Source organism: Clupea harengus, chromosome 9 (genome assembly GCF_900700415.2).
Source record: "Clupea harengus chromosome 9, Ch_v2.0.2, whole genome shotgun sequence".
Lineage (NCBI taxonomy): Eukaryota > Metazoa > Chordata > Actinopteri > Clupeiformes > Clupeidae > Clupea > Clupea harengus.
Window position 1 is genome coordinate 105,504 of NC_045160.1, and position 25,241 is coordinate 130,744.

Here is a 25,241-nt window from a genome sequence, read left to right on the forward strand (position 1 = left end):
TGATGACTCCACATTATCAAAATGAAGTTTGTTGCATACAAACCACTTGTTACTATAATAACCCAACTTTACATAATGACTTGTTTATGATCTGTCAACAAATAATAAATGAATACATTTGGAGGTTCCAAGTTAATGTTTTAATAACAAGGTTCTTGGTCATTGTTTTTTTTGTGGTTTTCTGATCTGAATAATGTATAGCTACATAAATGTAAGGGTACTGTTTTTGACTTGTTTTGAAGCACATAATTGCTATACTGGCAATATTTTCTGTTAGTGTCAAGTTCTTCAATATGTTCTTGAATGCATTTAGACATTATACGTGCTTAGCAATGTTACAATACATATTTAAAAACAATTAATAATGTACTGTTAAAACTTTATAATAACAGGCCTGGGGCCATGTGAATAATTATGCCTGTTAGGTACAAGGTATGTAGATCTTTTAATATCTGTTAAAGAACTTTCAAGGTATCATATCTATACTATTACGTGGCAATGAGTTATTAATCTATTCAGAAGTAGATAAAAGGTACTCTACTAGTTCTCTCAGCTGCCGATCACTGAACTACATTGAAGGAGCAGTTTGCTTCATACTCTACGGAGGACTACAGTTCATTCACGTGGGTTCGGGACCCATTTGTCTGCACAGCAAAATATCTGTCTTTAGAAATGCAGGAACAGGTTATTGAGCTGAAGAGTGACAGTAGGTTGTTATTTGTTCTCTTGCGACCTTGTGGGTAGCATTGATGCGGGAACACCCCCAACTCTCGAATGTGGCCTGAAAACTTAAAAGCTCAGATTGAAGATGACCTGAGATTATGTTTATCCAAATTTGAGATGAGAATTCAACAGCAAACCTATTGAAACTTGTGCATTTGGGCTTGTATCTGATAATGCTGTTTAGTGGATACATCCAGAATACCTTTTTTTGCAAACACTCCACTTTTCCATGCTGTGCCTGGCTATTTAAATCCAATTATTTCAACATTTCAACATTTCAACATTAAATCCAAACATCTAAACATTTAAGGCTGATTTTGCAGATATTTGGTAGATAAGTCACATCCAGTTAGAAGGGTTATATGAAACTTGAGAGCCCCCATAAAGATGTCAAATAATTCTTCAGTGATAACCAGACACATCACCCTTTAGGTCCCTCTAGTGTAAAAGTAAGGTAATTGCTGATTTTCAGGAAAATCATCTAATCCATATGTTGAGTTACAAGCCAGTAGGAAAATCAGAAAATGCCCTTACTCTTTAGTTTATAATGGCCACTTTTTCCCCATATCAGGCATATATCCCAATTATTATTTTTCAAGGATGATTTCTGGAAATATAAGTGTTTTGAAGTAATAAAATATCCTGTTCTCTATTTGTAAAGATTTTCTACTAAGCATATTGTTCCAGATGAAATACACACATCCCAGCAGCGGTATACTGCGCTTTTACTCAGGTGCGCCTCCTTTGGAAATACGGTTTTATGTCATTACCCACAGAAATTACGCCTGAAATGGGCGCAATCCTGTTCGTAAATGAGGCCCAGAGAGTCTTAAACTAAAATTCATGTCTTCCTTCGAGCCTTTCAAAGGCCTTGAAATGGATTACAAGCAGGTGGAGTATTTCTCTCTGGCTCATTCATAGAGCCATTACAGGCTATGCTGTCGTGGCTACAGAGGAAGGGTGATGCTATGCAGGATTTCTTTAATGGGGAGTTTTGTAGAAAAACTCATGAGAACGCCTCGGTCCCTCACAATGCCGATTTCCAAGGTGTCTTAAAGTACAAATGACCAGTTTGTATGGTGCCTGGCACCTTAACATAATCACCCATGAAAAAGTGCCCCTTATGTTATGTAGTTTAAATGAAATGAATGAACTCTTTAGTTCTCACATACATTTCATAATAATAATTTTATAATAATAATTTCACAATTATAATTTCACAAAAAAAAACTCTTGTTTCTCCTGCCACCACCTCCCGCTGACTCTCAAGGGGTGTCAGAGAAGGTATGATATAAGTAGTTCTGCAAGACAAGCCTTTGACAAAAACGTGTTATCCATTGCTACTAAAGGTAGGCTATATGTATAGTTTTCTATTCTTAATCCTAGCCCAATCACAAGATATGGACTAAACAAACCCATAGACACACACACACTTTTTGACAAGCTATATGAAAAGAAAGAAATACGGTTTGGTTTTTATTCTGTTTCCACAGGTGGGCAGGGAACAAGGATGGAAAACATTTCATCTGTCAGTGACATTCTTGTACTGGAAGAATTAGACCTTTCTGAGTCATCCACATATCCAGTGTTTTTCACATTGCTCTTTGTCTATATCGCACTGCTAATAAGCAATATTGGTGTTGTTTTTATCATCATTGCAGAAAGAAGCTTACACCAACCCATGTACTTGCTATTCTGCAACTTGTCTGTCAATGATATCTTTGGTAACACAATCTTACTCCCCCATCTATTGTATGACATGGTTTCTAAAAACAGGTTTATGTCTTATAATGCGTGTGTTACACAGGCCTTTTTCACCCACACATATGGCTCTGCATCACACACCATACTGATCATAATGGCCATTGATAGGTACGTGGCTATATGCAATCCACTGAGATACAGTGCAATAATGACAGCTAAGACAGTTGTGACCTTGTCTGTGTCTGCCTGGGCTGTTTCAGTTGTCCTAGTAGGTGTGTTAGTGAGCCTCAGTGTCAGGTTGTCTCGTTGTACATCAGTTGTTCCAAATTTTTATTGTGATAATGCTTCCTTGTTCAAGTTATCTTGTGATGATGTGTCTATTAATAATATATATGGGCTGTTTTACACTGTGGTGCTGCTTTCCTCATCAATGGGTATTGTTGCTGTCACATACATTAGAATTGCTATCATATGCAGGACTAAAAAAAATGCAGAACTCAACAGCAAAGCCATTCAAACTTGTGCCAGTCATTTAGTCTTGTATCTGATAATGCTACTGACTGGATACATTGTCATCATCATGCATCGGTTCCCAGAACACAGATTTTTAAGAAAACTTGTTGCTGTTCTTTTTCATGTTGTGCCTGCCCATTTAAATCCTATAATTTACGGCCTACAGACTAAACATTTAAGGCTGAGAATTTTGCAAGTATTTGGTAAAAAAATTACACACAGTTAGAGGAATCTCAGAAGATTTCTGAATCAACTGTAATCGTATGGAAACTTGAAAACTTCACATAGATTATGTAAAATCTATACATACCTGGAAAAATTCTTCTATTTCATAAAAGACACATTAAGAATATTGTCCTAAATTAGATTTTCTCTTATGTTCTCTGTAAAGGCAACCGCAGATTACTCAGCTTGAAATTCCCAAATCATACAACACAGTAAGAGAACGTTTTGAAAAACCCATGCAGTAAAACCTCCAAGTAATATTCTTCATTAAAGAATACACTGCAGTAAAAAATATTACCATTTGATAGTGCTGACTCAATTAACATGTCAAATTTCATTCACTGAGCAGATGTAAATATTAACCTCTTAGTAAACAAGATTCACTGTCACTTGATTTTTTGTTGTTGTTATTTATTGAGAAATCACCAACGTGATTTCATTTCTAAGCGTTCACTGAAATTTTAAGAGAAATAAACTAAAAAAACGAAGACTATGTCATCTTTGTGGAAAATATAACTGACAGAGCAGACACACATTTGAGGATTATGTACATGGAAACAATTGAAATGTCCTTTACAGTTACCATACATGATTGTCATTTGATTTAATTTACATGATTAAAGCTGTTTGACACAAGAAATACAGGTAACCCCTCCTTTTACAGTCCCCTAATGACTAAGTATTTACCTGGTAAATATATGGTACATTTTAGAAGAATATTGGTTAATTACCCCAGGTAATAAGTTGGCAAATATAGAGACACTACAGCTGAAATAAACACTCTAAAAATGCTGCCTAGTTTTTTCATTTCAAACGCTGGGTTGAGGCTGTTTGGTCATTTTGTTGGGTTGTTTTAACTGTTGTTGGGTAGTTTGTCCTAGCCGCTAGGTTGTTTATGACATAAAACAGTTTGTCTTCAAGTGGTCCTTTTTTCTCTTTGTTGAAGACCGAAAATTGCGCTCAGTGACAACGGTTCAGAACCCGCAGTGAGAAGTTCCAACTCATGTAATTTTTTAAGTGGCCTGCTTCTGAGTGACTTTTTTTTAGTTATACACAGGAAAATATGGGAATTCCCAATTCCAACAATCCTCTCACTGTTACCTGAAAGTACTCACCCAACAGCCTAGCCTAAGTATTATAACACAACAGGGTGCACTACACCTCTCATACCGGTGCTTACTGCAATACTTAACAGCAACAACAATAACAAAGATGCCTTCATGAGCATTTCACTGGGGGTTGTCAAGCGGGCAACTTCCTTTGTCAGTGTTTCATTGAATTATGCCCACGACACCTCCATAAAATTCAACAATTGTGTCTGGCCTCCCAGACCCACCCCCTCAATACTCAAGATGGAATAAGGCATATGTGAATACCAGGGAAAAGGACAACAACAGATACATCTCAGGACACACAACAAAAAGATTTCATACGCACTGCATAATTATCTAACCATCAATCGCATTATACTATGGCATGCCACAGGCTCTCCAGGGTAAGAGGTGTCAGGCTCTGGAGCCAAGGATTGACCTCGGGTCGTTGGATCGGAAGACCAACAATTAACCTAGTGAGCTAGTGAGGACTCAATTGCAGGATGTTGTTTCAACTTAGTTTCTTTTTATTAACAAGCGGTATTTAGCACCTCTCCTTGGCCAGGCTCTGGAAGACGTCACCAGGGGATGAGGTCGGGGTTGCAGCACCAGCGGTGGCTGGGGTTGCCGGGTCAGCGACGCCTGGGGTTGTAGGGCCAGTGGCTGGGGTAGTCGCGGCACCTGGACTGCCTGGTTCACTAGGGCTGGGGGCATCCGCGCTGCCTGGTTCACTTGGGCTGGCGGCATCCAGGCTGTCGGCCTTCAGGCTGCCTGGCTCACTCGGGCTGGCGGCATCTGGGGCATCGGCATCCGGGCTGCCTGGTTCACTTGGGCTGGCGGCATCTGGGGCTTCGGCATCCGGGCTGCCTGGTGCAATGGGGCTGGTAGCATCCAGGACTGCGGCATCCAGGCAGGCGGCATCTGGAACTGCGGCACCCGGGCTGCCTGGTGCACCGGGACTGGTGGTTTCGAGAACTGCGGCCTTCGGGCTGCCTGGATCACTCAGGCTGGCGGCATCCGGGCTGGCAGCCTCCAGTGGAACTGGTGCAGGAGTTGTAAATGCCTGTGCGGTAGCAGGAGACAGGGCTGCTGCCGTTGCTTGAGCCGGAAGCGGCAGAGGAACTATGGGAGCTGGAAGGGACCAGACATCAATTGGAACGGGAACAGCCGTCATCGGCAAAGCAGGGGTAGAGGCAGCCGTCCTCCACGGAGCAGGAGCAATGGCGGCCTGAGAAGCTCGAGAAGTCAGTTTCTCGGGAGTCTGGTGCTTCTGCTGCAGCCTCTGATCACAGTGGACCAGGGTCTCCTGGCTCCGGACGATCCTCTGACTGGCCATGGAGGCCTCAGAGCTGTCCAGGTCAAAGACCTGCAGAATCAATGCCCGAAAAGCCCAGAAACTGGAGCATTCGGGACCCTGCTTTGCCCAGATAGCGGTTGCCCATGACAGGGCCTAGCCTGAGAGCAAGATAATCATCAGGGGCGGTTTTTCCTACAGGCGGTATAGGAGGTCGCCTAGGGCGCCACTCAGAGGGGGGCGCAAAAAACTGCGCCCAGCAAAAAAAAACAAAAAACAAGAATTGTGTTCTGCTGGACAGTTTTTTTGCGCCCCCTTCTATATCTCCAACCAATATTTTGACATAAAAAAAAAATCTAACATTAGGGTAAAATTAGCCAAAAATCGAAAACGGAAGGGGTACGTACGTCCTTGGTGTTGTCAGAACATGTTAGCACAGTGAGGCGTTTGGTTAGAGTGTGTGTGTTTAAGAGACTTTGAAGAACGAAATAATGAATCCATCTGGGGCGCAATTTAAGAAGAAAAGAAAGGAAGAAGAAGAGAAACGTGCCAAGGAGAAAGGTAAATCCTTAAATCCTGTTCTAGCCTAGAATGAATTCCAGATAAGAAAACGTTCACGAATGCGTAAATTGCCCCGGGCACTTTAGTGGAGTTAAGAAGAAAAGATGTACCTTATCTGAAAGTTTTCCTACTCCCTGTCACATAGTTCTTTAAGGATTTTACAGAGGCGGGTATATCAAAAATGATATGTCCATTTATTCTACATTATACAAAAAATACATGATTAAAATAGGGGCGCACATATAAAGCCAATAGCCAGTGCAACAACACTACACATATCTTACTCGTTGCATAGCACACCCATTAAGGAAACCAAACACGGCAACTTGTCAACAAATGAGGAATACTGGTAAAAATCCAAGTGTTGTATTCTCTTCGAATTTGACCACTCTGTACACTCTTCGAATTTGACCATCAGCACTGGCGCCCCACAAGGTTGCGTGCTCAGCCCACTATTATACACTCTCTACATCCATGACTGTACTCCCTCCTGCCCATCCAACTACATCTTTAAATTTGCAGATGACACAACAGTGCTTGGCCTCATCTCCAACAACGATGAGGCTGCCTACAGGCAAGAAGTGGGAAACCTGGCAGCCTGGTGTTCTGAGCACAACCTCAGTCTCAACTTAAAGAAAACAAAAGAGATGATCATTGACTTCCGGAAGTCTGCTCAGCACAATCACCATCTCCCACTCTACATCAACGGGGAAGAGGTTGAGCGAGTCACCTCTTTTAAGTTTCTGGGTCTAACGCTGACGGAGGAGTTGTCCTGGGAAAACAACACAGCTTCCGTCTTGGGGAAAGCCCAGCAACGCCTCTTCTACCTCCGGAAGTTGAGGAAAGAACACCTTCCTCAGAGACTACTGAGCAACTTCTACCGCTGCGCTATAGAGAGTGTGCTAACATACTGCCTGAACGTATGGTTCTCCAGCTGCACAAAGGCGGAGCAGGCAGCCATCCAGAGGCTGATTAAAACAGCAGGCAGGATCATCGGAGCAGAGCTGCCCGACATCTATTCCATCTCCTCCCGATGCCTGCAGCGTTCAAATCGCATCCTCACGGACCCCTTCCCACCCTGCCCATTATCTGTTCCCGCTACTCCCGTCAGGGAAAAGGTTCAGATCAACAAAAGCGCGCACCTCCAGAATGGCAAAGAGCTTTTACCCTCGTGCAATAAGGCTTCTCAACAGCTCACCCAAAACCAACCCACCTCCCCCCCGGCCCGGCCCGCCCTCATAGACTGCACTCTTAACACTCCACCCTGCAACTATTGATGCACCTCAATGTAAATGTTTAAATTTTTAGCTGTCTGTTGCTGCCTCTACTGTCTCGTTGTTTTTGTGACAATGACAAATAAAGTACTTTGAACTTTGAACTTTGTTGTATTGTCAACTTTAACGAATGGATTGTATGTAATCTTGCTAGTTAGCTAATGCTAGCTAGCCAGTGACTTGTGACATTCCTTGTTATTGCCATTCAGTTGCACTCAGTAAGAGTGCTCGTTTGGCATCCTCTAGAACCGGGTTGATTCAGAGGGAGGGAGGGCGGGAGAGATAAAGAAAGAAAGAAAGAAAGAAAGAAAGAAAGAGAGAGAGAGAGAAGAGACTATGCTCTCTGTTCGCTACAAATGGTGTCAGAGGTGGGATGGCTTGCCGTGAGGTCATCGGAGACGTGCCCGTAAAACTGTATGAGGGGAACATGGGCTTTGGGCAAGGTCTACCATGTCACGGGAGCGGCTCAAAGCCCTGATGGCCATGTTACATGTAGTGGACCCCAGTGCTGAGGATGGAAATGATAAGCTGAGAAAAGTCAGAACTTTCCTTGACCATTTCAAGGAGCGCTGCAAAGCTCTGCATCAGCCCTTTCAAAATGTATCCGTTGATGAGCAAATGGTGAAGAGTAAGCCCAGATCTGGAATTCGTCAATATATAAAAAGGTCCAACTCTCCTGGCTTGTAGGCCTCTTGGGCCCTTTCCCTCTTGGTCTCACACCTCTACCTCTCGCTGGTCTTGGGTTGGCTGCCAGATTTTCAGGAGCACCCTCACCGCTACTCTCCTCGTGGCTAATATTGCTATTACCTAAGCTGAAAATCAATTGATCAAAAAAAGGAACAGTTCATTTTCTATTCTTCTTTTACACTCATATATATATATATATATATATATATATATGTATGTGTATATATATATATATATATATATATATATATATATATACACATACACATATATATATATATATTATTGTACAGGCGTGAAATTACAAGCACACAAAACCTTGAAGTCTCAAATCAACAACGAAATATTGACAGAACTACACTAACTAACTACACTAAAACCATAAGTTACTGTCAAAATTGTTCATGAATTAGGTTAGAAAATTATCTTGAAAGAAAAATAAATACTCCTTTATCTTTTCTTCTAAATGTCTTGTAAGTCCCTGCTTGCTTATGCCTTTCAAACACCAAAATGAAAACCCAGTAACATGTTGCTTGCTATTAGTACAAGGTGCGTACTACAGCTTTGCGGTAAACGAAACACATGTGAATGTTCGCCCTCAAATGTCTTATAAATCTACAAATCTAGCCAAGTTGATAGCCGAACACAAAACTAAATACAAAGGTTTGATAAAGTTTATTATTTACTCCGAGAAACAAATGTGGAAAGCATGCATTGCAGTGCCTACTTGTTGGGTGTGTGTATTTACGATGAAACGTACCTTGTGATAGAAACGGAGTCGGAGAGTACTTTTCTCCTGCGCTTTCTTCTTCCAATCCTTGGTGAAATTCAAACTTTTCTCCACTAGAAATCCATCCAATACCACTGTGTACATTGCTTTCTTGGTCACTCATCATTCATTAGAAATGCTGCCTCTGCTTGAAAATCGCTGTTGCTCACTGAGGTGTCGCTTACTTGCGGACGCCATGTTTGTTTTTCTAACCTCAAAGTCACGTAACTCGCGTAGCTTGATTTGACAAGCTCTGTGGGACTAACCAATCAATAAAATGGATTTCAAAAGCATGCAATCTGATTGGACAGGTCTTGAGGCTTTTGTAAAAAAAAAAAAAAAAATGTTATTTTCCGTTGTCATGGCACCAAAACGTCATCGTTCCAAAAGGAACGATATTAACACGGGGCGGGCCTCCAACGGCACTCTAAATAATGTCTTTTTGCAGGTATCCACCTCTGAGCACGGTGTATACTCTGGATCCACATCTGGTTGAAGACTGGCGGCGATGGGGCAACTGGCGACGGGAGCAGGTTTGAATAGACTGGGAGCTTCTAGTCAGAGCCCTGCACGTCAGCGGCACAGGGTATTGGTCGCTATCAGCTGGGACTTAGTGGCAGCTGATCTCGTCAGCACCCTGTGTGACTGAGCAGCCCCTATTTAAGGACCACACTGCTCACCTCAATCTGAGGAGGGGCCTAGAAAAGGTGGCCTAAAAAATGCCCACTCAACTCACACCTGGACAGGATACCGCACCTGTCGGGTCATTCCACTTACATTCCAACGTAAGAACTCTCCTGGACTCCTATGGCAGGACCGAAAGACCTCACAGAAGAACAGCGCTGATTGCGGCTGAGCTGAGGCGTTACAACATCGACATCGACGCACTTAGCGAGACCAGGCTCCTTGATGAAGGGTCGCTAATAGAGGAAGGGTCCGGTTACACCTTCTTCTGGAAAGGCTATCCCTCAGGTGGACAACATCTGCACGGTGTGGGACTGGCCATCAAGAACACACTGCTTCCAAAACTCACTGAAACACCTGTGGGCATCAGTGAAAGACTGATGACCCTCCGTATCCCTTTGCCGAAGAACCGCTTTGCTACACTTCTTAGTGTGTATGCGCCAACACTGCCATCCGACACTGAGGTTAACACTTCCAGCCCCAAGGCTTTTTTTTTACTATGTTAGGTAGTCTGCCATGCCTGATATTTTTGTATATTTCACCTAACTAAAAACCATGAGGCAAAAGTGGCATTTATGATTATATTCTAGAACACCTCAGCAATAATAAAATGAGAGTAAAAGGAATGTAGTAAAAAACGTTTTTTATTATTTTAGACTCATTCTATCAGTCACTGGATGAGGCTCTCTACCGGATCCCCAAGACCGACAAGATCCTCCTCCTTGGGGACTTCAATGCTCGTGTGGGGCAGAGTGACAGGATATGGAAAGGAGTGCTTGGCAGGCATGGTATTGGTCAGGCCAACTCAAATGGCATGAGATTACTTACACTCTGCTCTGAGCACAACCTGACCATAACCAACACCATCTTCCAGCAAAAGACCAAATGCAAAACATCATGGATGCACCCACGCTCTAAACATTGGCACCTGATTGACTATGTCATCATGAGACGTTGTGACATCAAAGACGTTCTCATGTGCGGGGCCATGAGAGGTGCAGAATGCTGGACAGACCACCGGATGATCATGGCCAAAGTCCACATGAGTGTAGAGTGTGTGGGAGACGCTTAGACTGTGCCCGTCTGAAAGATACCAGCACAAGAAATGAGTTTCGCTGAAAAACTTGAAGAGCTTGAACTCATCTTGAGTGGAGGGAATGACACAGACCAGCAGTGGACCACTATCAGCTCAGCCCCTTCATGAAGCAGCAGCCCACTCAATCGGCTATAGGACCAAAAACCACCAGGACTGGTTTGACAATAACTCAGACACCATCCGTAACTCACTGAACGCCATGCACAAAGCACACCAGGCAACCCTGAAAAACCCCTCAACGAGCACCGCCAGACAGCCATGGCAGAGGGCGAGGCGTGAAGTGCAAAAGACCCTACGGACAATGCAAAACAAGTGGTGGACAGAAAAGGCACAGGAAATCCAGTCTTTTGCTGATAGAAATGATATGCATAACTTTTACAATGCAGTCAAATCTATCTACGGCCCAACAAAGCACTGCATCACTCCCCTTAAAACCGCAGATGGGCTCAGTCCTAAAAGACCAGAGCAGTGTACTGGAGAGGTGGGCTGAACATTTTAATACCCTGCTTAATCAGGACTCTGAAGCACACCACACCATCCTGGATCAACTGCCTGAACTTCCACCGATTGACAACCTTAACCAACCCCCGACCTTCCTGGAGGTTCTGTCAGCCGTCCGCTCTCTGAAGAACAACAAGTCTCCTGGCATGGACAATATCCCTGCGGAACTGCTTAAACAGGGTGGTTACCTCTGTACAAGAGCGCTACATCAACACATCACTAAAGTATGGGCTGATGAAAACATCCCACAGCAATGGAGAGTTGCCAAAATTGTCACCATATATAAGAACAAAGGTGACAAGACCATCTGTGGCAACCACAGGGGTATATCACTCCTTGCTGTTGCTGGTAAGGTCCTGGCCAAGGTGTTGCTGCAGAGGCTACTCAACAACATCACAGAGTCATTGCTCCCAGAATCACAGTGTGGCTTTAAAAAGAACAGGAGTACAGTCGACACGGTCTTCACAGCCCGGCAACTTCAGGAAAAGTGCAGGGAGCAACATCAAGACCTGTTTATGGCTTTTGTCGACCTCTCCAAAGCCTTCGACACTGTGCAGAGAGACCTACTGTGGGACATCCTGCTCCGGTTTGGATGCCCTAGCAAGTTTGTCAACATCCTCCGACAGTTTCATGATGGTATTAATGCTAGGGTGACAATAGGAGGACAAGAGTCTGCACCAGTGCTCTTTAACATCTTCCTCCTATGCGTCACCCAGCTTCTCCATAAGGAAATTGAGGACAACAGCGGGGTGACAGTAGTCTATAGGCTAGATGGCAACCTCTTTAACATCAGGAGGCTGCAAGCAACCACCAAGCTGCACAGAGTGAGGGTCCTTGAGCTGCAGTATGCAGATGACTGCGCTCTTGTGGCTCACACTCCACAAGACCTCCAGGCTGTCCTGGATGCAGCGGTGAAGGCTTACAGCAGGATGGGGCTGACCATCAACATCACCAAAACAGAGGTAGTCTGTCAGTGGAGCACCAACATCCCACCCACGCCACCCATCTTCAGCATCACTGATAAGCATCTGTCTGTAGTACCATCATTCAAATACCTGGGGAGTATCCTCTCTGAGGACAATAACATCGACAATGAGGTCCAGAATAGAATCAAACAAGCATCAGCTGCCTTTGGGAGACTCAGGCGCCGGGTCTTTCAAAACAAGAACTTATATCTCTATACAAAAATCTCTGTGTATCAAGCAGTTTGCATCACCACCCTCCTCTACAGTTGTGAAGCATGGGTCACTTACAGCAGCCATGTGAAGTCCCTGGAGCATTTTCACATCCGCTGTCTCCAGCGAATGCTAGGAATCACTTGGCGTGACCGAGTGCCACACACCGATATCCTCAGGAGAGCAGGCTGTAAGAGCATTGAGGCCACCATCACCCACTACCAGCTACGATGGCTGGGGCACGTTATAAGGATGCCCCTAAATCGGCTGCCTCACAAAGTGCTGTATGGCCAGCTCGCCCAAGGCCAACGCTCTGCTAGAGGGCAGAAGAAGCGCTATAAAGACCAAATAAAAACAGCGCTAAAGAAGTGTAAAATCAGACCTGGGGACCTGGAGGGCTTGGCTGCTGACCGTAACACCTGGCGTCAGATGTTCCAAGACGGGACCAAAGCACTGGAGGAGGACAGGACAGCCAGGAGACAGGAAAGGCAAGAAAGAAGGCATACAGAAAATACAGAAAAACATGCAAAAAGAACAGAACAATCCTGTCCGTCCCTGACCAAGACGGACGGTTCACTTGGTCCCCGGGCGCTGAGAAGCTGCCCACTGCTCCTGGAGGATCCTGGAGGAGGGACGATCCGGGATGGGTTAAAGGCAGAGCAAAAATTCACGGCGACCTCAGGCCTGCGTGTGCATGTGTGTGTGTGTAGTGTGTCCTGGTCGCCTCCATATATATATATAAACACGTGTGTGCTGCAGTCAGCCTTGTTTGTTTGTATACAAGAAAAACAATCAAGGTTGCCAGTACCACCACTACTACATACGCATGTCCCACCTGCGACAAGACCTGTGCACTGTAAAAAATGATTTTCAAGAAAGTTAAATTGTCTTAATTTTAGGAAATTAATCTTGTTTTTATGTGCAGATAGAAAAAAATTCTTGACAGTACAAGAAAATCAACCTTGTTTTTAGAAAATATGTCTTTCTTCACCTTATTGAGATACTGCAGCTTATTCTGAGCTGAATTTATCCAGAAATGAGCTCTAACAATGTGCAACATCAGAGCAACCCATTTTATCTTCTTATTTCAAGAACTCATCCATAAGCATACTCTTATTTCAAGAACACAGCAACATGCAATGTCAACAAACATCTTTATTGACATTTCCTCATTTATCTTCTACAATACATTACAATGATTTGTGTCGTTCCATCACATCTCCAAGATAATATTTCACAGGCACATATGTGGTGGATTTGTATGTAAGAATATAGTAAGGCGTGAAATCCACTCGACTGTCTGCTTGTATCAGTTAATTTGCTTGTGCCAAAGTTGGGGTGTCAATCTTATATGCCATGTAATCCCTTTCATAACACACTGTATTTTGTTGTTGGAATTCAAAACAATATAATGATGAGTTAATGACATATATTTTTCTCACAAGCCCAAATTCAGGTAAATTGTTGGCACTTACAGTAGTCACAATTAATGTTTTATCACAAATATATTTGTTGCCATTTAGAATAATCCATTTAACCGATACAGCATGTTGTATATCGTCTCTTCCAAGGAAAACCCTTGCCCTTTCTTTTAAGTATGGCAGGTTTTTTACTTCAGATACTGGTCCCAAATTACACATGTTAGAAAATATGGGGTGTTCATTACTATTTGCATTCTGACAAGATTCATACAATTGATTATGTTTCACCAATGACTTACAGACATTTTTAAAGTTGTCTTTTGTGGCCCACTGTTTAAAAAAACAGTGTTTAGATTCAAAACGCATGCACATGTGACGGATCATAGGCCCAAGAAGTTTAATCTGGGATGGGACATGAATGAGGTAATGCTGTTTGGGGGTTATGTTATTTTCTGGAAATAGGTTCTTTACATGATTTAAATGCTCTTCAATCAGAATTTTCAACCTGTCAATAGTTTGCAGGCAAATAACAGGAGCAAATAAGATTTGAACAATCTCAATGAGCTCTATAATAACACTGTGGTAATCACTACCCTTAATCGTATCTATTAGGAATGGTAGAATTTTTAGAAGAACAATCATTTGCCCTGATGACTGTTTCAATTTATTATCACTGGAAGCCAATGTGTTATAGGATATTGGGCTTGGTTTATCCCGGACATCTAGAGGAGAGTAGGGGAATCCAACAATGGCAGAATTGAGCAAATCCAAATCTAATTGCCCTAACAGAACTAAATGTTTAATTACACACTTTATTTCTAATGGAGCAATACCCTCAAGGATTATATGCATAATATCTTGTGGTGTTTGTTGGATTAAGTTAAAGCCGGGGAAATCTATAACTTTACTCTTTCTGTTGATTCCATATGTGGTTTTTAACTTGTTTCTGAGATATTCAGTGCTGGCTTTTTCAATGTCATCACACTGCCGAATAGGTCTCTCCATTGACCTTGCTCAAAGTAATCCTCATCAAAAAACATTTGCATTTCTTCAAACACACATTCACATTGCCTACATTTACTATATGCAAACCCAACACCCTCTTTAAATCCACACATCTCATGTTGAGCTAAAGTATCTCCACATATTGAAACTAATGCTCCAAAGACCTTTTGTTCTTGATTCCCAATTTGCATTTTCACACCATCATACAACAGAACCAAGTCCTTCTGTAACCTATCCAACACAGCGTCAATTCCACAATCGGACAGCTCACTGTGTTTTGCAACAGCAAGTAGGCGGATTGCAGCTAGTCTGGATCGGAATTTGGGATTTATATTTCCCAGGGTATAGTAAAACATCAGCAATTTATTCTTTGAAGCATAAGACCCAAGTGGGTTGGAAATTTCAATTCCATCGTAATACAAGATTATCTGCAAGGCAGAGGGACGCAGTGAAAATAAGGGGTGTGACCTCATTAGTTCTCCATCTCCAATATCATACAAATATCCATCACTATTATAATTTGGGGGTTCATTTATCATTGCAAGAATTTTTGGATGTGACAAGAACTGTTCCAAACTTCTGATCAGAGAAATATAATGAAAACCTTTGGCAACTGTTGTAAGAACTCTTTTTGCTCTTCTTGTCTGCAAGGATGCTGCATAGCCAACAAATACTTCCTCTGGCTCTACATAATCAAAACAATTTCTGATCATACGATCCTGAAGGTAAGTTGTAGAAACTGCAGCAAGTGGATCCTCAAACTGGTCAAACACTCTCCATAACTTTCATTTCAAGGTCCCCGTCTTGATGTTGCTGCAGTGTTGTTTGAAGCTGACTCCTGAAGCTGGTCAGTAACAGTGCTTGGTACTGCTGCATTGATGCCACCATATCATTCACACCATTCTGAAATGCAGATGGGGAGATCATAAAAACACTCATCCAGGAAAATGAAATAGAAGCATGCACGCCAATGTCAAGAACTGCTCAAATGCTTCTTTAATATGCCATCTTGCTGACCTGTATAGGCATGTGTAAAAGGCCTAGTGCTACTCTATATCAGACTTTGTTTTTACCATGGCCTACAGCGAAGGGTTAGCTTCAGAGACATTGACAAAGACATGTCAGCCTTTTCCATGGAAACAAACCTGTGAAAGATGGTGTTTTTCCCTTGCAGTCATCACTATCGCAGCAGCCTGTCTGGTCAGAGCAGCATGGGGTAACTCATTCTGTGGACGCCAATTAATGAAAACGTCACTACTTTCAATTTCACAAACCTGCACACAGTACTGACTGAACTAATTTGTTATTACAAAAATTGGACACTTACCTCATAATTGCAAGACGTGGAAGAATCATCGTTGCAGTACTTCCCTGTGGCGGTCTCGAAATTGTTTGATTGCTGAAGCCAGAGAACACGCTTCTAGTGGTGTCAAAAACGCCAAAATGCTCCGGTGTAGTTGCATTCTCAGCCAAGGGTTGCAATGCATTAGTCTCGCCGACTGAAGTTGCACGGTCTCCGTTGTTCATGGTGACGGTTGGGCCAGATGCTCCAAATGTTCTTCCCTCGTTTCCATCGATTGACGTGCGACCTATTGTCTCAGGACGTCGTCTCCCTGCCTGGCATGCTCGGCTGCTAGCAGCGCTGCCACTTGCTAACAGGTGTTTCTCATGACAACGTTTAACGTGGTACCAAAATGAATTGTATACACGGTATTCTTTGGCACAGCCATCAATTCCGCAAAGTACACGAAAATCTGGAATGCGACTATGGGTAACATGTATATGCCTCAATAAAGATTTTAGGGTTAAAGCCACAAACACATAGCACACAACACACCGCCACATTTTCTTTCCTTGAAGTGAGAGATAGTTGTCTGTTTCAGTGAGCATGCGTGTGTGTGTGTGTGTGATGGATGAGCCCAAGCAAATGTTATATCAAAAAGCATGGGTCATAATCAAATAAATTATGTATTTGTTATCATGTTTGAAATTAGAGAGTTTATTCGGTATCATTGGCCAATTTGAAATGTATGCAAGTAATGAAGCCAAGACAAGTGCATTTCAACTTAATTTCGATTATTCATCCCCATTCCGGGAAGTCGACTTGGTACATTCCACTTTGTTCACTACCTCGCCTGGCTCGCGCCACTTTCAACAACGGCTGTATTTCAATTTTGGGAAATCACAAGCAAAGCTCTCCTGCTGGAAGAAATTCATCTGATCTAATCAATCATCATTCATCTTTCAAATTCAATTTTCGTCATGGAGGATCTCGATGATGTGGCTATTAACACACTGAGAGGTAATTATTTTTTAATGTTTTAAACGTGACGACGAAACTTGTAATCATTGATATAGAATCCAGGCTAGATTAGCAAAATTGGCTAGTCGAGCAAACTAATGGTAGTTTGCTAGCGCTAGTCAGTTTGCTAGCCCAGTTAGCTGTGCTGAACCATTAAGGTTAACTTACTTTGTGTGTGTGTGTGTTTTGTACATTACAGCAGCTAATATCAGCGAAGACCAGCTGCATTCTATTTCTAGAGATGACATTAGGGACCTCTTCCCTGGCCCAGAACACTTTTTCCGTCGAAAAGCTATATGGCTCAAAATACACGTGGAAGATAGGGTAAGTATACAAAGCAACCGCTAGAGGGCATTATTTCACAAACATGCAGGACCAATTATTTTGTAGCAGTGGGTGATGTTTAAGAATAGATTACGTGTTTGGCCCTTTACTTAATTAAATAACAATTTAAGATTTTTTTATTTTATATACTGACTTCAGCATTAATCTGTTAAAGCGTAACTCTCGCCAAAATGCAATCTTTGGTCTTTTTGTGAATGTAGGGGGAAGAGGGTCCCACTGCAATGGCAGGGCCATCAACGGCTCAATGTGATGCAACTTCTCCTGGCAAGTTTCTGAAATTCTCCAGTATAGAATATGTCATCTTTACTGACAGTGAGCTGGAGCAGGCGAGACGTTTATATTTTGAAAAAACAAAGACTTGGGAAAGAGCTAGAGGTCACTTTATCCAAAGAGCTTTTCTGCCGCCTGATTCGTAACACAATGACCAATATGATCGCCATAGCCAGAGCATCTGAGGAGTTCCGCTATCCATCAAAACACGAAGTCATCTCCATGGCTAAGCGCTTAGTTGAGTACTACCGATGATTAAGGACAAGTCATCTGACAATGTGTGGGTATGTAAAAAAGAAAAACGTCATTATATGCTTCAAATTTTGCTGACATTTTTAAATGCATCTTCGTGCATCGCTAAATGCATTTTAAAATCTACTCTACAGGAGAATGTGTCAAGGAAGCTCATGAAGAGGCTCTCTAACGTGAAAAGTCCTGTGAAATCCAAGGGTCCACCTGTTAAAGTACAACGTCGAAATGAAGATGCTGATGACAGTAGTGATTGGGACTCCAGTGCATCAACTGTCATCTTGGAAAGATCACCAGCCAGTACAAGCACCCCAAAACGACTGAGGGACAACAATGATGAACCATCCACAGGTATGTTACACTGACCATACATTTTCTAACTACTTAAACAAAACTAGTTTTAGGTTAATAGTAACCATTAATTACAATGAAATGCACCATACGTGGATGTTGTTACTTCAAAGTGCGTAATCGTCAACTCACAATTAACACACAAAATGATTTACTTGAATTGCCTGTATGTTTATTGTGCTACTGCAGCTTAACCAATAGTTGTTTTATTGTCTCGCTTATGCCTGCATATTAGAAAAGTGAATGCTTTCATCTCCGTTCTGCTGTCATACAATTTGGCTCTCTATCGCCTACAATACAGGTTCAGGAGACTTATTGGACAGTGAAAAAAGCCAGGCAAGACACTATCGTACCCTCCAGGATATGTACAAGTCTAAGAAGCCGAACAAAGCTGCGGTTTCTCATCTTCTTGATTTGGAATTCCAGTCCCGTAGACAATTAATTGTCTCTGACACTCTCAAAGAACAAGACAGACCGGGGAAGATTTTAGATGCGTACCCCTGCTTCCGAGAACTTGACCACGTAAGTCTTGACCTTATCAATTTTACCAAATCATTCAGTTGCCTTTTTTTCAGGTAATTTGTTTACTGTGTTATGTCAAATGTGTTTAGGCTGACATACAGAATACACTATGCTTAGCCAGTGTTGGAGCCTCCCACAGACAAGACGTTTTCAATGAAAATCAACAATGAGCACAATATTTGTTAAAGAATTACATATTGCACAATGCAGTGAAAGAGAAATAAGTGATGTAATTTGTAATGTTTCATATAACATTGAGCAAGAAATATAACAGACATTGACTTAAGCATGTCTTGATGTGTTTTGCAGATCATGGACGAGCTACGGAGGATAATAAACCCTGTGACAATCCAGACTACATTGCCAACATTAAGGACAGATGGGAAACTTTTTATGGGAAAGTGCAGTTTTATGGCGTAATGAGAAAAGTCATGAAGCCTCCAAAGACCTTGGATGGAGGTGAGTTGTGGAAGTCAATAATGGATGGATAATGTGAAATATGAATTTCAGTGTTTGTTACTAATTTACTTTGTGTGGTTCTTTTTAATCCAGTGGAACATGCTACTGCAGTGTTCTCTGCTCTTCCACAACTTTTTCAATCACCTGCCATGGCGCCCAAAAAGACACGCACCCCAAGCGAAGTCTTTTTTCACATTTTAATGGTGAGACAGAGAGTGTTGGTACTTGAAGAATCATTTGAAAAATATGTTATGTTTCGTAAATGGTTAGTTTACTCTTGCTTCTATTATTAACCCAAGGATTTTCTTTCCACTTTGTCTTTTCTAGTCCTGTGAGAGCCCAGACTCTTTTCTCCTAACTCGATCCCACCCAATCGTCCTGTTGGGGCAAGAAAACTGCCTCCTCTCAATTGGGCCCACCACACTGTGCTCCTTTCCAAAGATAAAATTCCACGAGGCCATCCTCTACCTGATGGGCTGCTATTACGTGTTTCATTTAACATATCCGAAATGCATTGCCACACTGCTATCTGTCATTCAGACAGAAGTTCTCGGGGATGGGCTGCATGAGAGGGACATCACCCCATCCTACAAGAGAGCAATCGCCGACTGGAAGGCATTCATAGACTGAGGGCGGGGATTCGTTGAACACACACAGACAAACAACCACACACACACACACACACACACACACCTAGAGTTTCCTATGCTACTTCATCATTTACATCATCATCATTATTTTGATGTTTAGATGGGATGTGTGATGCAAGTCTGAGTTTGTTTTTTGGTTTGGGGGGGGGTAACTAGTCAACTTGAAGAAGAAAATTGTCTTCAAAGTGTTCGGAAGTACAATACAGAAAATGTTGTTTATCTTTTCTGTTATAAAAAAAAATGTAGCATTCCTTATGTTACTGTTACTTGTCTTACAATTTGTCTTACCATAAAGAGTCCACAAACCAATAATTTGTACATGTCTGTTTGCAACTTGTACCAGCAGAGTGAATTATGAGATTTTGAGCCAATGTGTCGCTTTATTTATGTACAACAAGGTCTAATCTCTTATTTAAAGACAGTTTGACTAATTATTTTCACCTTAATTTAAGAAAAAAATACTCATTATGAGCATTTTTCTACAAAGTAAAAAATGCTTACCACATTGGCAGATTTGCTTGAAATACATTATTTTAACCTAATTTTAAGATTTTATTTCTTATTTCCAGATGAAAATTAAGACTAATTTACTCAATCCAAGAAAGGTTCTATAAATTACCTACATTTAAGTTACTTATAACAAGCCAAATCGCCTCTTTTTGAGTAGCAATTTTGTCTAGTTTTAAGTTTTTTGGTGGCTAGGATTTCATGCTAATTATGAGAATTCTTACCAAGTAAAAAATGCTTACCCCATTGGCAGATTTTTTTGCTTGAAATACATTATTTAAACCTAATTTTAAGATTTATTTTCTTATTTCCAGCAGTGCATTTTTTGCAGTGTGGATCCAGGATAGGACTATACAGCCACCAGAAAACTCACCGTTGAAAGTCAGAAGTGGACGTCATCATCGGCCTCGATGGACAACTACAAGCAGCAAGCCTGCTGACGAATAATATTCTCCTGCTGGTAAACCAAAGCCTGTTTGTGTCGATCCGGGCGGCCTTGGGAGCGTACAATCTCCTCCCTCATCTGCTCCAATCTCTCCCATCGCTGTGAAACAAGCGGTATTTCCCAGGCAACGGAAAATCCAAACACACAGAAGGTATATCCAAAAGCAGAGACGCCTGGTTGCGTCTGTTGGCATGGGGACGATGCGGCTTCCCCAACCTGGATGACGTCACCCTCAGGATTCCCGGAAACGTCAGTAGTTTGATTTCGTGCTGCTTTCGAATCTGTGAACAACAAAACAAGCTGTGAGCTCTCAATGGCCAACAACCACGACAGCCTACTCACACTGCACTTGATCAGTTGAACCAAAGTTCCTTTGGATACGTTTGAGAGCGCCGAACAATATATCTTGTCAGATGTCTCCCAACTCGCGCTCCCTCGGGACCCAGGCGTTGTGGTCAGCGTTGTGCCAGTCTGCGGCGGCAATGGCAGTGGTGAAGATAACAGCCGCGGATCCTGCAGCCCGTTGCCTTGGCTCTGTCGTGGAATCCTATATCCCGTCCCCACATCTCACCGCTGTAAGTCTTTTTATCCTCCTCGCAATTATTGTTCAGCCAATCTGTGCCGTGGCCACCCAACCTGACTGAATGCCTACAGCTGTGTCTTATTAGGCAATCAGCAGATCAGTCTGGCCATGAGAGGGTAACAGACAGGGCAGAAGAAAGCACGGACCCCGTGCTGGGTACTGTACAGTTCATAATACACAGTAAACATACAAAGCCACTCCCAACATTCCAGCAAAAGTTCTGCATGAACCATAAACATATAAGACACCTCATAAAAACACAAGACCCACACGACATAGGTGCTGGTGGAAATCGCTGCAGCCTCTGGTTGTAGCGAATTAGGTCCTCTCGCTGGCGAGCGAGATCTTCCTGCTGACGAATAATACTCTCCTGCTGGTGAACCAAAGCCTGTTCGTGTTGATCCAGACGGCCTTGGGAGTGTACAATCTCCTCCCTCATCTGCTCCAATCTCTCCCATCGCTGTGAAACAACACCCGCTGGGTCCATTATGATAGGGTCGAGGATTGACCCCGGGTCGTTGGATCGGCAGACCAACAATTAACCTAGTGAGCTAGTGAGGACCCAATTGCAGGATGTTGTTTCAGTATCTTTTTATTAACAAGCGGTATTTCCCGGCAACGGAAAATCCAAACACACAGAAGGTAAATCCAAAAGCACAGAAGAGACAAATTACAGGGCAAGAAGGCAATAAACTAAAGGAGATACAAAAGTGTAGCTTTCAGGCAGACCTGAACAATAGCTACCAGAAGCGAAGCTTTGAGAAGAAACACACCATAAAAGCGCCACAGCAACGAGACACAAACCTGAAACGGGGACTGGGACTGCGGCGCCTGGGACTGCGGTGGTTAGAGTAGTAGCAGCGTTTGCGGGATCTGCGGCGGCAGCAGTTGCAGGGGCAGCAGCGGCAGCGACTGCAGGAGTGGCAACTGGGGGAACGGAGGCGGGAGCTGGGGGCGGCCGTCATCGGCGGAGCCGGGGCAGCCGTCATCGCCGTGTCAGGTGCAGGAGCAGGAGCTGGGACTGACTTCTTCGGCAGGGCAGGAGTGTGGATGGCCGCCTTCTAACTAAATGAAAAGATTACAGTGATCTGCAGGATGTAAGGAGGAGAGAGGGAACGCTAAAGTATTGAGAAGGAAAATTCTCATCATCATGGTACCTGGCACCTTAACATAGTCACCCATGAAAATAGTGCCCCTTATGTTACATAGTTCAAATGAAATGAATTAATTTAAATGGCCTCTTTAGTTCCCACATGAATGTCATGCTGTTGGCCTGCAGAGGGCCTGAGATTCATGTTTCTCCTGCCACCACCTCCTGCTGACTCTCAGAGGATCACGGTCATGGGCTGTCAGAGAAGGTATGATATAAGTAGTTCCGCAAGACGAGCCTCTGAGAAAAACTTGTTATTCATTGTTACTAAAGGTAGGCTATATGTATAGTTTTCTATTCTTAATCCTAGCCAAATCACAAGATATGGACTAAACAAACCCATAGACACACACACACTTTTTGAAAAACTGTATGAAAAGAAAGAAATACTGGGTTTTTTTTTTCTGTTTTCACAGGTGGGCAGTGAACAAGGATGGAAAACATTTCATCTGTCAGTGACATTCTTGTACTGGAAGATCTAGACCTTTCTGAGTCATCCACATATCCAGTCTTTTTCACATTGCTCTTTGTCTATATCACACTGCTAATAAGTAATATTGGTGTTGTTGTTATCATAATTGCAGAGAGAAGCTTACACGAACCCATGTACTTGCTATTCTGCAACTTGTCTGTCAATGATATCCTTGGTAACACAATCTTACTCCCCCATCTATTGTTTGACATGGTTTCTAAAGAGAGGTTCATTTCTCATGGTGCGTGTGTTACACAGGCCTTTTTCAGCCACACATATGGCTCCGCTTCACACACCATACTGATCATAATGGCCATTGATAGGTATGTGGCTATATGCAATCCACTGAGATACAGTGCAATAATGACAGTTAAGGTAGTTGTGACCTTGTCTGTGTCTGCCTGGGCTGTTTCAGTTGTACTAGTAGGTGTGTTAGTGAGCCTCAGTGTCAGGTTGTCTCGTTGTACATCAGTTGTTCAAAATTTTTATTGTGACAATGCTTCCTTGTTCAAGTTATCTTGTGAAGATGTGTCTATTAATAATATATATGGGCTGTTTTACACTGTGGTGCTGTGTTCTTCATCCATGGGTACTGTTGCTGTCACATACATTAGAATTGCTATCATATGCAGGACTAAGAAAAATGCAGAACTCAACAGCAAAGCCATTCAAACGTGTGCCAGCCATTTAGTCTTGTATCTGATAATGCTACTGACTGGATACATTGCCATCATCATGCATCGGTTCCCAGAACACAGATTTTTAAGAAAACTTGTCGCAGTTCTTTTTCATGTTGTACCTGCCCATTTAAATCCTATTATTTATGGCCTACAGACTAAACATTTAAGGCTGAGAATTTTGCAAGTATTTGGTAAAAAAATTACACACAGTTAGAGGAATCTCAGAAGATTTCAGAATCAACTTTAATCATGTGAAAACTTGAACTCTTCACATAGATTATGTTAAATGTTTTATCTAAACATACCTGGAAACATTCTTCTATTTCATAAAAGACACATTAAAAATATTGTCCTAAATTAATTCTCTGTAAAGGCAACCTCAGATTACTCATCTTGAAATTCCCTAATCACACAAAACAGTAAGAGAACGTTTTGAAAAACCCATGCAGTAATACACTGCAGTAGGAATTATTACCATTTGATAGTGCTGACTCAATTAACATGTCAAATTTCATTCACTGAGCAGATGTAATTATTAACCTCTTAGTAAACAAGATTCACTGTCACTTGATTTTTTGTTGTTGTTATTTATTGAGAAATCACCAACGTGATTTCATTTCTAAGCGTTCACTGAAATTTTAAGATAAATAAACTAAAAAAACAAAGACTACGTCATCTTACATGGAAAATATAACTGACAGAGCAGACAGATATTTGAGGATTATGTACATGGAAACAATTGAAATGTCCTTTACAGTTACCATTCATGATTGTCATTTGATTTAATTTACCTTGTCATGATTAAAGCTGTTTGACACAAGAAATACAGGTAACCCTTCCTTTTAAGTATTTACCTGGTAAATATATGGTACATTTTAGAAGACTATTGGTTAATTACCCCAGGTAATACATTGGCAAATACAGAGACACTACAGCTGAAATAAACACTCTAAAAATGCTGCCTAGTTTTTTCAATCCAAACGCTAGGTTGAGGCTGTTCTGTCATTTTGTTGCGTTGTTTTAACTGTTGTTGGGTAGTTTGGCCTAGCTGCTAGATTGATTATGACATAAAACAGTTTGCCTTCAGGTGGTCTTTTTGTCTCATTGTTGGAGACTGAAAATTGTGCTCAGTGTCAACGGTTCAGAACCCGCAGTGAGAAGTTCCCAACTCTTGTCATTTTTAAGTGGCTTGCTTCTGAGTGACTTTTTTAGTTATACACAGGAAAATATGGGAATTCCCACTTCCCACAATCCTCTCACTGTCACATGAAATACTCACCCAACAGCCTAGCCTAAGTATTATAACACAATAGGGTGCTCTACCACCGTCATACCGGTGCTTACTGCAATACTTAACAACAGCAACAACAATAACAAAGATGCTTTCATGAGCATTTCACTGGGGGTTGTCAAGTGGGCAACTTGCTTTGTCAGTGTTTCATTGAATTATGCCCACGACACCTCCAGAAAATTCAACAGTTGTGTCTGGCTTCCCAGACCCACCCCCTCAATACTCAAGATGGAATAGGGCAT

The 25,241-nt window shown here is 42.2% G+C and overlaps 2 protein-coding genes and 1 long non-coding RNA gene across 3 annotated transcripts; all 3 read left to right on the forward strand.

Annotated features, from left to right (window-relative positions):
* The first annotated feature begins 2,233 nt into the window (after positions 1-2,233).
* LOC105913064 (olfactory receptor 52E4-like) lies at positions 2,234-3,166 on the forward strand. Its single transcript, XM_031572827.1, has one exon. The coding sequence runs from the start codon at positions 2,234-2,236 to the stop codon at positions 3,164-3,166; it is 933 nt and encodes a 310-aa protein (XP_031428687.1).
* A 14,723-nt stretch (positions 3,167-17,889) lies between these two features.
* On the forward strand, positions 17,890-18,683 carry LOC116221907. The gene is made up of 3 exons (XR_004164356.2): positions 17,890-17,924; positions 18,027-18,240; positions 18,542-18,683. It is a non-coding gene; the product is annotated as an uncharacterized LOC116221907 (long non-coding RNA).
* A 4,306-nt stretch (positions 18,684-22,989) lies between these two features.
* LOC105913068 (olfactory receptor 4E1-like) lies at positions 22,990-23,922 on the forward strand. Its single transcript, XM_012842086.2, has one exon. The coding sequence runs from the start codon at positions 22,990-22,992 to the stop codon at positions 23,920-23,922; it is 933 nt and encodes a 310-aa protein (XP_012697540.2).
* The last annotated feature ends 1,319 nt before the right edge of the window (positions 23,923-25,241 follow it).

Excerpts from the sequence above, each read along its gene's own strand:
- LOC105913064 (XM_031572827.1), top strand. The coding sequence starts at position 2,234 with ATGGAAAACATTTCATCTGTCAGTGACATTCTTGTACTGGAAGAATTA.
- LOC105913068 (XM_012842086.2), top strand. The coding sequence starts at position 22,990 with ATGGAAAACATTTCATCTGTCAGTGACATTCTTGTACTGGAAGATCTA.